The sequence below is a fragment of the Lepus europaeus genome, chromosome 16, assembly GCF_033115175.1.
Source record: "Lepus europaeus isolate LE1 chromosome 16, mLepTim1.pri, whole genome shotgun sequence".
Taxonomy (NCBI): Eukaryota; Metazoa; Chordata; class Mammalia; order Lagomorpha; family Leporidae; genus Lepus; species Lepus europaeus.
Genome location: NC_084842.1, coordinates 20826733 through 20840875, shown reverse-complemented (window position 1 = coordinate 20840875; position 14143 = coordinate 20826733). Strand labels below are relative to the sequence as shown.

Genomic DNA, 14143 nt, shown 5'->3' with positions numbered 1-14143 from the left:
AGTAAGTTTATTTTTGTGCAAAAAAATTTGAAATCCTTACATAGTTTTTTCATTATATCATTTTTCATGTACTTTCTGAAGATTCCTTGTATATTTAGTAATCTTTGCACATTAGGTTCAGTATAATATGACTAATACATTATAACTTCAAGCCCAATTCTAAATGATTTTATTTATTTGAGAGAGTTACAGAGAGGTCTTCATTCTGCTGGTTTACTCCCCAAATGGCCACAATGGCCAGAGCTGGGCTGATCCAATGCCAGAAGCTGGGAGCTTCTTCCAGGTCTCCCATGCTGGTGCAGGGACCCAAACACTTGGACCATCTTCCACTGCTTTTCCAGGCCATAAGCAGAGAGCTGGATCAGAAGATGAGCAGCTGGGACACCAACCCGGCACCCATATGGGATGCCAGCGCTGTAGGTAGAGGTTTAACCTACTGTGCCACAGTGCTGGCCCCTCAAATGATTTTTTAAAGAATATTTCATTTATTTGAAAGGCAGAGTGACAGAAAGAGCTAGTTCACTCCTCAAATGGCTGCAACAGCTGGGGCTGGTCCAGGCCCAAGCCAGGAGCTCAAAACTCCCTTTGGGCCTCCCACATGGATTGCAGAGGCCCAAGTATTAGGCCATCTTACTCTGCCATCCCAGGCACATGAGCAGGAAGCTCGATCAGAAGCGGACCAGTCAGGACTTGAACTGGTGCTTCAGTGTAGTCTGTAAATGATGGCTTAACTCGCTAGCCATGATGCTAGTTCCTGTAAATGATTTAAACTTTAAAATTAAAGTTTCAGTTAGTGCCAATTCTGTTTTGTTTGTATAAAATTGGGTAAGTTATTTGAACTGTCCTTTTAATTGCAAAGATGTATTTGGACTAAGTACTTACCTCATTTTCTTCTCCTCAATGAGTTAATTCACACGGTTGTGGAGTCTCTGCCCTGCACAGCCACTACAATAGGTGAGTGAGGGAAATGCCATACAGAGACACGGTGCGTATTCTAAGCAGTCACCATGACTAGAACACCACGCTGAACAGATACAAGCATGTGGGTAGGAGAAGATGGGTGGTGTTCTACTTTAGGGTCAGGAAAATTCCCCCTTTTAAGTAGGAGACAGGTACAAAGTAGAGAAATGGTTATGGAGTCCTCTGAATGTGGAGTTACCAGATATTACTTGATTATTTTCGCCTCAATTTCTGTTCCGCTGACATCATATATGGAGTTACTGAGGCTCAGAGACGTTGTTACTCCTCCCAAGTCACATAGCCAGTACGTGATAGGATTGTGTATGGATGACAGGCACTGAATTAATGAGCACACGTCTGAGGGTCATGGAGCAGCAGCAGCCAGTCTCATGATATAGTACAGCCTGCATACCGGCACGTTAGAAACACTGGGATATGTTATTTAAATGGGATTATTACCTGCTTACTGCTTGAAGTTGTGGCCAAAAGCCAAAGGATTTTCCTGTAGCAGCTAGTTCTCTATGAATTTGCAAAAGTCATGCACACGTGGCAAGCCACACTTCTGGCTTTCTGTCTGGCAATGTACATTTAAAAATAAAACTGCCAAAAGCAGAGTCACCAACCTGCTCTGCAGGGAAGACCCTTGCCAGGGACCTTGTGGCACTGGAAGCGACACATCCTCTGGTGCTTTTGTGATCCGGTGCTTGCCGTCGCCAGCCATGTTAACTTGGCCACTGTCTCACTGCCGTGTCTGACACTCCTAAGGAGGTTGTAAAATGCCTTTGTCTGTGGCTTTTTGTTTTTTAACAAAGGGGTTTACCGTACACCCACTGAGCCTGTCTAGTAGCCAAGGGTCCGTGTTGTAGATGGAGCGTTCACATCAATGAGTCTCCTCAGTTGGATTTGCTAGCTGGTGAAATCTGTTGTGTGTAGTGCCTTGGAGCTTACAGTTTTTTTTTTTCCCTCCCTCCATTCAAATTCGCTAAGAGCAAGCATGAGGCATATGAGAGTGAACATGGCTGCAGTTTTTCCAGCATAAGCTTGCTCTGATCCTTTTAAATGACTGTACCAGGAGGATTTCGCAGTTGTACAGAAACTGATATTTCTTCACAAATCTTCATCAATTCTACACTCACCCCGCCGCCTGGTTCAGAGAGGGACTATGATGCCACCTTATTGACACTGCTGGTCGTGGGATCCTACAGCCTTTGTATAATTCCTTTGTTAGCCACGTTTACTGGGAAAAGAAGTAGGTCAATGATTTCTGGTTTGATTCCTTTCTTTGTAAGCATGCTTAGATTTTTTTATTCAACAAATTCATGAATGATCTCTTCGTTGCTATTTTTGTAAATTGTACTTTATGTTAATTGTAGTATTTCTTGGGTATATTGATGTGTATTTAAGATGTAAAATGCTGCTCCATACAACCATGCTTATTGCACTTTTCATGTATTTGGGGGCTCTTAACACAATTCAGCAGCATTGGCAATGTTCTTGGCAATGAAATTATCTTATCAAAGACTACTTGATGGTTTAATTTCTGATTAACTGACTAGCATTTTTTGTGTATGTAGCTTATAGTTGTGTGAGCTTTTCCTAGAAGTAAAATTGGAATATCGCATCTTTGATTATTCTCCTCAATTGTAACTCCAAATATTAAACATACATATTTTTTAAAGGCTACCTCCAAATACAAAAAAATCATTTTCGAGTTGAAATCTACCTTCTTAAGAGAATAAAGGGTGATGTTAGGGAATAACAGTCTTTGTTCAGCGTGGTGATCGCATCAGTGCACACGTTGGAACTCTTTTAAGGGGTGTCGTTTTCTGGCTTTGTTTGCTTGTTTCTTTGTGATTGTTAGTGGCCACATTTAAGAACTGCTGAGACAGCACAGTGCTGTTGTAAAATTACCGTTTGGTTCTTGATATGTTGCAATGCAATTGAAATAGCGTTGCCAAATTTTAAAATGACTGAATCGAGATGTATAAGACAATCATTTTTCTCTTGGGGGGATTTTGGTAGGTCCTTTGTGTGTGTCCTTTTAAGCATAGGAAATGTTCAAACATCAGTTTCCTTTTGGATAGTAGCATAAAGCATTGCAGAGTAGTTTCTGTACTAAATGCTCATTTATAAAAGTTGAACATGATAAGACTTTAATATCTAACAGATATCCAACATCCAGGTTTTAAGCACATTAAAGTAAATGGATAGCAATGAACTCTACATGAGCACTATGAACCACTGTGTAATTTAGGTTTTCGGAGAGTATATAATTTTGCCACATTCCTAGGAATATCAAGTCCAAAGCTTCCTTCCTCTACCTCTTTGGCCACAGAAATATATTTGCTTTTGAGAGAGGGGGAGAGAGAGCAAGTGCACTGACAAGGGAAAATGTAAGATACGCAAACCAAAGCTATTTGCTCTCTGTTGGAAATAGGAGCTCAGCAGAGACTGACTAAATAAAAAGCTGGAGCGCTCCTTTCCTTCACCCTCGTAGCCAGCCCTGGCTGAGCCCCAGACCCCCGGAGGCAGAGGGAAGGGCACTCAGCTCAGACCTATCCTGGTTCTCCTGCTAACACTGGAGAATTTGGACAAGGGTTGTGCTCTCTGAAACTCATGATGCTCACCTGGGCTATCATCTGCTGCCTCTCAGGGTGCGAACTGGCAGGAAGCCAGAACAGGAGCAGATCTGGGACTTACACCCAGGCACTCCAGTGTGGGATGTGGGTGTCCCACGTGGCAGCTCAACTGCTGTGCCAAGTGTCTGCCCCACCTCTTTTATTTTCTTCACTGCAGTGGTGATGCCTAGTAATTTGGTGTGTGTGGGGGGGAGGCTGTTTTGAAGGACCTACTTTTAGGTTTGTCTTTGCGTGGCAGAAAAGATGTTAGCCTACCCGCCAGCCCTGGTTAGTCGATAGGACTCTCCTGAGGAGCAGAGTTGCAGGTTTCTAGGCCTGCTTCCAGGTTAAGGGAAGAAGTCTTATGCTTGACTTGCCATGTCTGCTATAGATGACTAAGAGATGAAAGACAAATGGTATGTATGAGAGCACTTCAAAAAGCTCATGGAAAATGGAATTAGAAGTTTATGTTGGTGTAAAAAATGAACTCCATGCCTAATGTGGTATTTTGGAAAAGCTCGTGGAAATATGGATGAAGGAAAAAAGTTATACATGCATTTCTAAGGATTTTTTGGTACCAAAATAAACATTTTTAAAAAGATTTATTTATTTGTTTATTTGAAAGGTAGAATGACAAAAAGGGAGAATCAGATTTTTTCTATCTGCCAGTTCACTCCCCAAATGGCCATTATTGCTGGAGCTAGGCTGGGCCAAAACAAGGAACCTGGAACTCCATCTGGGTTTTCTACATGGGTTGCCGGGACCCAAGCTCTTGGGCCATTATCCACTGCCTTCTCAGGTGCGTTAGCAGGGAGATGGATATGAAGCAGAGCAGCCTATTCTTGAACCACTCTCTGCTATGGAATGCTGGTATTGCAGGTAGCAGCTTAACCCATTGTGCCACAATGCTGCTTAACTTATCTTTGAATTCCATTTTCCTACAAACTCCTTGAAGTGCTCATATTGCCACCCCTGCCTTACAAACATGTGAGTTCTTATACACTTCCAAATGGAATATTTAGTTAGAGTATATTTTTATTCAGACCACTACTAATTTTGTCTTAATCTTTCTCTTGGGTACCAGATTGAGTTGAGTGATTTTCCTTTTGGGATTTGAAAGCGTAGACTTCAGCAGTCATTTGATTTTAAGCCAGGTGGGCAGATGATCTGGCACAGTGGGGAGTGTGAAACTGATTCACAAAAAATTCAGGAAATGAACAGAATGTTGGTTCTGTGTATATATACATGATTTAATAAAGAAAACTAAAGCTAATTTTAACTACATGCTAGAATGTTGTATAAAAAGCTAATTTGCAAGTAAAAGTCTGGTACAATGTGTAGCCCTTTTCTAATAGGAAAATCTAATGCTTAAACATTTTGGAGCATATTACTTCATGTTCTTTTTGGATTCAGTCATCAGTCTCTTATTTCATTTGAACCACACTTTGGCAATGGAGACATAAAAGTAAAGATTCTAAAGAATCTGCTATTCTAACATAACTGAGACAGATAAAATCACCCCTGTTACGTTGTTATGTTTGGTTCTAAGTGGCGTGCCAGACCTGGCTGAGACCTCTTGATCCTGTGTGAAATTTCACGTTGACCCCACAGACCACCTGTCTCTGAGCGGTCATGTGCCCCTGGAACTCTGTTTGGGGTGACTCTGAGGGTGCAGCTGGCCTCTGTAGGATTAGGGCAGTCCCAGTGAGTGGGACCCCTGTGACAGCATATGGATCGTCTCCATACCTGATACTGAAATCTGCTCACTCCACCTACAGGGGTGGAGTGATTCAGCACAGCTAGGTGGTTGCTGAGCTAGCACCACAACTTGTGTCTCCTAGGTAGCATTCCATTGCTGGGACTGTTGGGCTTCTCTCGTTATATTACAACTGTTGCCATTGAAGAGTTAATTGTGTGCATATAATAACCCTGGATGGAAGAAATTTGGGTATCATCAGGATATTCAATCAGCTGCCAAGTGAAGAACTGAAATAGAGGACATGAAAAATACTGAAGGGCTCTCAAGTTGGGGTTTTCTTTCTTCTTCTTCTTTTTTTTTTAAAGATTTATTTCATTTACTTGTAAGGCAGAGTTAGACAAGGAGAGATCTTCCATCCACTGGTTCACTCCCCAAAAGGTGGCAATGTCCAGGGCTGGGCCAAGCTGAAGCCAGGAGCTTCATCTGGGTCTCCCACATGGGTTTGGGGCCCAAGCTGCTTTCTCAGGCCATTAGCAGGGAGCTAGATTGAAAATGGAGCAGCCGGAACTCAAACAGGCACCCATATGGGATGCTGGTGTTACAGGTGGTGCTTAACCTGCTACACCACAGCACCAGTCCCAGTTTGGGCTTTTCTGGAAAGCAGTGGTCCAACCTGCAGTAGAATGTTAGGGGAACTGAGACCAAAATATGTTAAGTATTGGTCATAAAAGCATGTTCAGCTCAGCAGGTTGTGCCATTGTTGGTGAGGTAGGAGGTGTGTCTAAGAGATAATGAGAGCATGAGAGTATAGAGCATGTGTATGTACGTGACATAGCTTTACAAAGTTCACGGGAAAATGGAATTTGAAGATATTTTGTTTTTGTTTTTTAAAAACGTACGTGTCTTTTTCTCGGAGTACATATTTTTATGAACTTTTTGAAGCCCCCTCGTGTTTTCATGTAAATATAAAAAAATGTATGAAAATGTAAATGTGTGTGTGTCTGTACCCGAGACATTTTACCTTTGATGCATGGATTTTTACTCCGGTGTGTCACTGCACTGCTGGTGGATCTCGTGTTGAGCCTGAGGGGTGGCACAGAGACAGTTTGTTTCTAGGACAACAGGTCTTATTTCTATGTGAGACAGAGCCCAGGGGCGGAGTATTGCGCCTTGTGAAAAATGTGTCCTTTGCTTTAACAAGAAATCTCTTTACAGAGTTGTTTGTAAACTGAAGGTCTCTGTGTCTGAAGCTTAAAAAAGAAAAGCATGAGTTTAGAATCATACAATTTTATATTAGGTTTGTAAACTGAACTCATTATTTAAAAATCTGAATAAGTGATTTATTTTTTGTTTCAAGAAAATGACACTGAAGTCCAGATTGTTACAAGACATAATAAGACTATTATAGTATCATTTATTTCCTTTAATGGATTTGACTCAGCAAAAGCTGAAATGTGGATTGAATCCCAATATCCATTTTATATGAAAATCTGAAAAATATCCTCTATGAAACTTTGGTTCTATCATTTTAAGTCCATGAAAATCTGAAAAATATCCTCTATGAAACTTTGGTTCTATCATTTTAAGTTTGTGAAGTCAGTCCTCATCTGCCCTTTAAAAAGTTACGTTGCATTTTATAGAAGTAAGGTCTTAGTACTGTCAATCCACCAGCCTCCCATCAACTTTGGACAAAGCAAGTCTCTAGGTTGTGGGGAAGGTGAGAATTGGAAAGGAGGATAGGAAATTGACAGAAGCTTGTCAGCAGGCGGGAAGGCTCCACGTGGATTTGACCTAGTATTAGAAATGTTATCTGGGCACAGGAAGAATTAACAGATGGCTCAGTGTACTGGGCCCACAGGGATCAAGGGAGAATAATAACGTGTCCTTCCAAGGTTTGAATGTGACATCTATGAACATTGGTGTAGGAGTTGGAATGGTTTAGCCTGATGAAAATTTTCTAGCTGTATTTACGTTCATGTCTTTAAAAAAGGTAGGCGTCTTACCTTTTGCTAGAAGTGTAGGGTAGGAAAGGAATTTGAAGTTGGTAATGATTTATGATACAAAGGTTGAGTATAAAAAGCAAGTTGAATGATTAGAATTGGATGCTGGAGATTTTTAGAAGCAAACAATAAAAGCCTATTTTATGCTGGTGGAGGGGGAATTTTTATATGGAATGTAAGGTTTTTGTTTCAGTGAGGTCCCTTGTTTTTGCTTTGGAGCTAGACACCTTTGCTCCAGGGCTGGTGTTGCATCCTGACTCCTTACAGCAACCCTGGGGAATCAGCACCAGATCTCCTCCTTGTGGCCACCAGGGAGTTTGGACATCAGTGTGCTTGTACCGTGAAGTAGTTTGCTGCTGGTACCCTGTCGTGTCCTTACGGAGACAATTGCTCTTCCCAGCTCCACCTCTGGCATAGTAGTTACATATAACTTGTCTCACAGCTTTTTTTTTTTTAAAGAGTTAAGGAGGGAGAGGGTCTCACACACACAAACAGAGAGAGAGAGAGAGAGAGAGAATATGAGCATGGACGATATCTTTCATCTGTTGGTTCATTTCCCAGATGGCTGCAATGGCCAGTGTTGGGCCAGGCTGAAGCCAGGAGCCAAGAACTTCTTTGGGGTCTCCCGCAGGGGTGTCAGGGGCCCAAGCACTTGGGCTATCTTCCCATGCTTTTCTTAGGCCATTAGCAGAGAGCTGGGTTAAAAGTGGAACGGCTGGGACTCAACCCATCGACCATATTGGATGCCGGTGTCATAGGCAGCGGCTTTACCCACCAAGCCACAATGCTGGCCTCTGTCTCCCAGATTTTATCTGGGGTGGAAGCTAACCTGGACAAGGTGCATCAGGGTAAACCTGGATGTAAGGCCACCCTTGTTCCATCATTTCCTTTGTGTCCCTGAGCACGTGAGCTACCATTGCCCTCCATATCTGCAAGTTCTGCGTCTCTGGATTCAACCAACCAGTGATTGAAAAAATATGTGTATACATTTAAAAGGACATCTACACTGACATGTATAGACTCTTTTCCTTGTTACTATTCTCTAAACAGTATGAATAGTTACATAACACTTACAGTGTAACAGGGATTATAAATCTAGAGATGCTGTGTAGGTTACACGCAAATACTGTGCCATTTTATATCAGGGATTTGAGCACCTGCAGATTTGGGTATTGGGTGGGGGTGTCCTGCAATCAGTGCCCCTTGGGTGCACCAAGGAGCAATTGTACTAATTATGAGTCTTCAAGTTTGTGACACTGAGCAGTGCCTGGCACGGTATGGATGCTTAGTGTCTGTTGATTCGAGGAGGAAGAAATAAATGTGGAAGATGGATCTGTCTCTGAACTAAAATGTCCTTTTCTGTTTTATTACAGCTGGTAATGCTGCCGCCATCAAGTATGAGGAGAAACCTCCCAAGCCAGCGTTTCAGAATGGCTCCTCGGGATCCTTATATCTGAAGCCCTTTGTGCCCAGAGCTCATGTGCATTTGCTGAAGACTCCCCCAAAAGGTATGGCCCTCCCTCACTGTAGGAAGAGGAGTGAGGCATTTAAAGTCTGCGGTTTAGAGGAAAATAAGTTTTGACAGTTAATTTATGGTATGTTTAATAGTTCTTTCTAATAGTCTGAAGGCTGGGGTTGTGGTGCAGTTGGTTAAACGACTTCCTGCCCCCTGCCGATCCCCTGGGCCAGACTTAGTGGGGACCATGGATTTATCCCTCCAATAAAATCCCCTGATCATGCATTACCACTAGCCACAGTAGCCTCTACTGCCCACCCCCCTTTTAAAAGACCTGGGCCATCTTCTCCTGCTTTCCCAGGCTGTAGCAGAGAGCTGGATCGGAAGTGGAGCAGCCGGGACTAGAACTGGCACCCTTATGGGATGCCAGCGCTTCAGGCCAGGGCGTTAACCCACTGCGCCACAGCGCCGGCCCCTGTCTTCACATTCTAATATTGAAGTGTTGTGTTTCTTTGCAGTCATCTTATCTTCCTTGTTCAAGTTTCTTCTATTTCTGTTTGTTCTTAGGCATATGTAGGTGGGAATACTTGTTGGTTTTCTCCTCTGATGGCTGTTATCTTTGAAACATGTCTCTGTGGCATAGTGGAGGGTCTGCTCCTTCAGTGGCTATCTGGAAGTGTGTGCTTCGTGGGGTCAGGGAGCTCTGGTCAGGGCTGGAGGGTGAAGCAAAAGTCTAGGGTGACCCCCAAGCTGGGCAAGGCAGATCTCCTCTGCTATCAGCAGGAGTGAGGGTCAGATCACATCCACTGGTGTGATCACAGCCTCACCTGTATGCCAAGGTGATCAGTGCCTGGGATAAGCCCACAGTAGCTACAGACCCTACTCGTGCAGACGCATGGACCACACAAAGCATCTGCGTGGTCCTCAGTGTGAGCACAGAACCCTCGGCAGTGACCCACCCCAGACTCAGGGGACTCCAAGCCTCTGAAGCCACACACATTAATTGTGCAGAGACCCAGCTGTATCCCATGCCCTATTGTGCAGTCACAGAATTCCCACAGTCATAGCACACAGGGCTCCCATAATCACAGGGAGCAGGGGATCCACTCTCAGCCCTGTGAGCCCGCTCTATCCATGGAGAGTTCCAAGACATTCCTCAAGCCAGCTGCCTGTTGGAGCTCTGCCTTGGCAGTTTAAGTCCAGTTGCTTGTGATACAGCAAGGGAAGGGGAGCACCTCACAGACTAAAGTGGGTGCCCTGCCCCCTGCCAATCCCCTGGGCCAGAATTAGTGGGGACCATGGATTTATCCCTCCAATAAAATCCTCTGGTCATGCATTACCACTAGCCACAGTAGCCTCTACTGCCCACCCCCCTTTTAAAAGATTTTATTTATCTGAAAGTCAAAGTTACAGAAAGGCAGAGGGAGAGAGAGAGGTCTTCTATCTGCTGGTTCACTCCCTAAATGACCTCAATGGTGGAGCTGGGTCAATCTAAAGCCAGGAGCTTCTTCTGGGTCTCCCACATGGGTGTGGGGGCCTATGGACTTGGGCCATCATCCACTGCTTTCCCAGGCCATAGCAGAGAGCTGGATCGGAAGTTGAGCAGCTGGGACGTGAAGTGGCGCCCATATGGGATGCCAGCACTGCAGGCGGCAGCTTTACCTGCTACACCACAGTGCCGGGCCCCTGTGGCATATTCTTAATCCTCAAAGATTTTCCACAACTTTATCATGGTGCGCCTTGAAGCACATCACAAGTTGTTCTTGTTTTAGTTTTTTGTGCTTAGTGAGTTGAAATGTTACTTTAAAAGAATTATAATTGTGAATGAGAAATGTGATCTATAAAATTAGACTTATTTATTTGTTAGAGGACACAGAAACAGAGAGTGCTCCCACCTACTGGCTCACTCCTCAAGTGCCTACCACTGGCCAAAGCTGAAGCTGGAAGTTGGGAACTTAATCACAGTCTTCAAAATACGTGACAGGAACATGGCTTCCTGAGCCCTCACCTGCTGCCTCCCAGGGTGCTCATTATTAAGAAACTGGGATTCGTTAGAGCTGGGACTTTGACTCAGGCCCTCTGATATGGAATGTGAGTGTCTGAATTGGCATTTTAGCCACAAGTCTAAATGCCTGCCCTGAGATTCATTTGTGTTAGAGAATTTGGAGAAAACAGGAACATAGAGAAGGTCCTCCTTAATTCCATCAACCACCGATTCCTGTTGCATTTTCTTCCAATTTTTCTCTTCTACATATATTAATGGTGTTATTTTTGTTTCAGTAAAACTGGGTTTATAGTGTCTACACTGAATGGTGTCTTGCTTTATATTAATTTATAGTACATCATGAGTTCTTCACTTTAAGTGGATATACAGTTGTCCAGTTTAGTTTATGTTGGACACTTTCTTTTACTGGGACACAAAGTACTGAGATGAACATCTTTGAATGTGAATCCTTGATGTTTTCAGATTTTTATTACTTGCACAAAATATTCATGGAAGAGAAATTGTTATGCTAAACTGTACAAACCTCTCTGAAATTGCTAGTCTGTTACGAAATAGCTTCCAAAAAAAGGTGTGACTCTCACAGCAGTGTGTGTGCACATAGGAAGGATCACATGGTGACCTGAAACTAATCACCTAGTGAATGTTGATCCATACTTTTTCTTTGTACTGAATTGAAGAGGAAATAGGCATAAATACTAGAGGAAAGACTGTTCCGTGTGCCAGCAGGCTCTCAGCTATCTGAGGTTTCCAGTGAGTGTCTGAGGCATCAAGTGACCCCCTGCTTGACTTCAGGATGTGGCACTGAGGTGTGTTGATAAAGCCCCGTAGATCCACACAATAGCTTCTGAAAGTGAGCGCTGCCTAACTTTGATACCAAGGCGACTTTCAGAGAATGAGAACTTAGAGGTTTCTCTGATAAATTTGTACTACTGGGAACTCCAGTTTTCCAAAACACCTCACTATTGAATTCATAAGATTTTATATCTCAAAGGTTTTTCTTGAGTGAGAATCAATGCTTTCCCATTATAATGGCCACATATTTCAAGAGGTTATCATCTCCGTGAAATTCCACAGGTAGAACATGACAACTGTCCCAGGGAGGGCTCTGCAGGTGATGTTGTGCTACAGTGTCTAGGAGGGGCACTCCTTACAGCTCTATCTGTTACCACTCCCAATTGTGTTTTATAACCTATCAATTTGGGGAAAAAGATTAAGCTTCTTTTCCTTCATACCTGAATAGAAGTTCCTCATTTCGGAAAATACACACTGGTGTCCATCTTCATAGAATCTGGCCCATTTGCTCTGTCAGCAGTGGAGTTGCATCAGGCACTTAATAAATGTGGGAATTTGATACTGTTGCAATTGGACTTGACTTAAAATAACATCCTCCCTTGCGGTGCTCAGGTTTGAGTTCCAGCTCCACTCCTGAGTCAGGCTTTCTGCTAATTCACACTATGGAAGCAGCAGTGCTGGCTCGAGTATAAATGAGTTTTTTGCCAACTATGTAGGAGACCCAGATTGAATTCCCAGATTGGGCCTGGCCCAGTCTTGGCTGTTATGAGCGTTTGAGTGAATCAGTGAATGGGAGCTCTCTCTGTACCTGTTTTCCTCTTTCTCTCTGCCTTTCAAATGGGGAGGTGCTTGGGGTAGGAGGGCTAAGCTGATAACATCTCAGTGGTGGTTCTTAATAAGAATTTAAATTTTAGACACTAATGAATTTTTTAAAGATTTATTTACTGGGGCCGGTGCTTTGGCGCAGCGGGTTAACGCCCTGGCCTAAAGTGCCAGCATCCCATGTGGGAGCCGGTTCAAGGTCTGGCTGCTCCACTTCTGATCTAGCTCTCTGCTACGGCCTGGAAAAGCAGTAAGAAGATGTCCAAATTCTTGGGCCCCTGCACCCACGTGGGAGACCCAGAAGAAGCTCCTGGCTTCTGGCTTCAAATCGGTGCAGCTCCGGCCATTACGGCCAATTGGGGAGTGAACCATCAGATGGAAGACCTCTCTCTCTCCCTCTCTTCCTCTCTCCCTCTCTTCCTCTCTCCCTCTCTCCCTCTCTCCCTCTCTCCCTCTCTCCCTCTCTCCCTCTCTCCTTCTCTCTCCCTCTCTCCTTCTCTCTCCCTCCCTTCCCTTCTCCTCTCTCTCTGCCTCTCCTCTCTCTGTGTAACTCGACTTTCAAATTTAAAAGAGTTACAGAGAAGGAGAGGCAGAGAGAGAGAGAGAAATTGAGAGAGAGAGAGAGAGATCTTTAATCCTCTGGTCCACTCCCCCAAATGGCCACAACGGTCATGGCTGTGCCAGGCCCAAACCAGGGGCTTCTTCCAGGTTTCCCTCATGGATCCAGGGGCCTAAGCACTAGGGCCATATTCCACTGCTTTCACAGGTGCATTAGCAGGGAGCTAGATCAGAAGTGGAGCAGCCAGGTCTCAAACTAGTGCCCATATGTGATGCTTGCACTGCAGACAGTGGCTTTACCTGCTATGCCACAGCACCAACCCCATGAATACTCTTTTTGATAATAAAATAAACATATGTAAAATGGGTTTAAATATTTTTCTTTATTGTCATTTTTTTTTATTTGAAAGGGGGAGAGAGAGTGAGTGAGAGAGCAAGCGAGCTAGCTTCTATCCACTGGTTAACTCCCCAAATGCCCACAAAAGCCAGAGATGTGCCAGGCTGAAGCTAGGAACCCAAAAATCCGTTTGACTCTCCAGTGTGGGTGGTAGGAACCCAGGTTTTTTGTTTTTTAAAGATTTATTTGAAATGCAGAAGTAGACAAACAGATCTTCATCCTCTGGTTCACTCCCCAAAAAGCCACAATGGCTAGGGCTGGGCCAGGTGGAAGCCAGGAACCAGGAGAGCCCAAGTACTTGGACCATCTGCTGCTGCCTTCCCAGGTGCATTAGCAGGGAGTTGGATTGGAAATGGAGCAGCCGGGACTCAAATCAGTGCTCTAATGGGATTCTTGCTGTGCCACAGCACTGGTCCTGGAACCCGGGTTCTGAGCTGTCTCCTGCTCCCTTCCAGGGTGTGTGTTAGGAAGCAGAGGGAGAGGACTTGAACTCAGGCGCCACAGTAGGAAACACAGGCGTCCCAAGCAGTGACTGAACTGCTGCGTCAAACATCCGCCCCAACTTGTTTGTTTTTGCGTGGTGCTTCAAATAAAACACTGATTTATATATTTTACATGTATGTCTTTTATATTTTAGGTCCTTCAAGGAAAAATCTATTTACAGCTTTTAATGTGGGTGAGTGAACCACTTTCATTATGGATGGGGAAAATAATCTTGCTTTTTGTAAAGTTGCTTTGTTATGAAAAGTAATTAAATCCATTTATAGTGATGTGCTTAACAGAATTGTAGATTTGAAGTACAAACATTACATCACATAGGACAGCATGACACTAAA

General features: G+C 43.8%; 1 protein-coding gene across 2 annotated transcripts in view; it reads left to right on the top strand.

Moving 5' to 3' along the window:
* MTUS1 (microtubule associated scaffold protein 1) overlaps nucleotides 1-14143 on the top strand; it is a 159324-nt gene that overhangs the window by 79043 nt on the left and 66138 nt on the right. The window contains exons 1-3 of one of the 2 annotated variants that reach the window (XM_062213427.1): nucleotides 2020-2209; nucleotides 8651-8785; nucleotides 13945-13983. In XM_062213427.1, coding sequence (XP_062069411.1) covers nucleotides 2020-2209; nucleotides 8651-8785; nucleotides 13945-13983 — 364 coding nt within the window. Of the gene's footprint in view, nucleotides 1-2019; nucleotides 2210-8650; nucleotides 8786-13944; nucleotides 13984-14143 lie in introns of those variants that run through there. The other variant, XM_062213423.1, reaches the window with a different exon arrangement.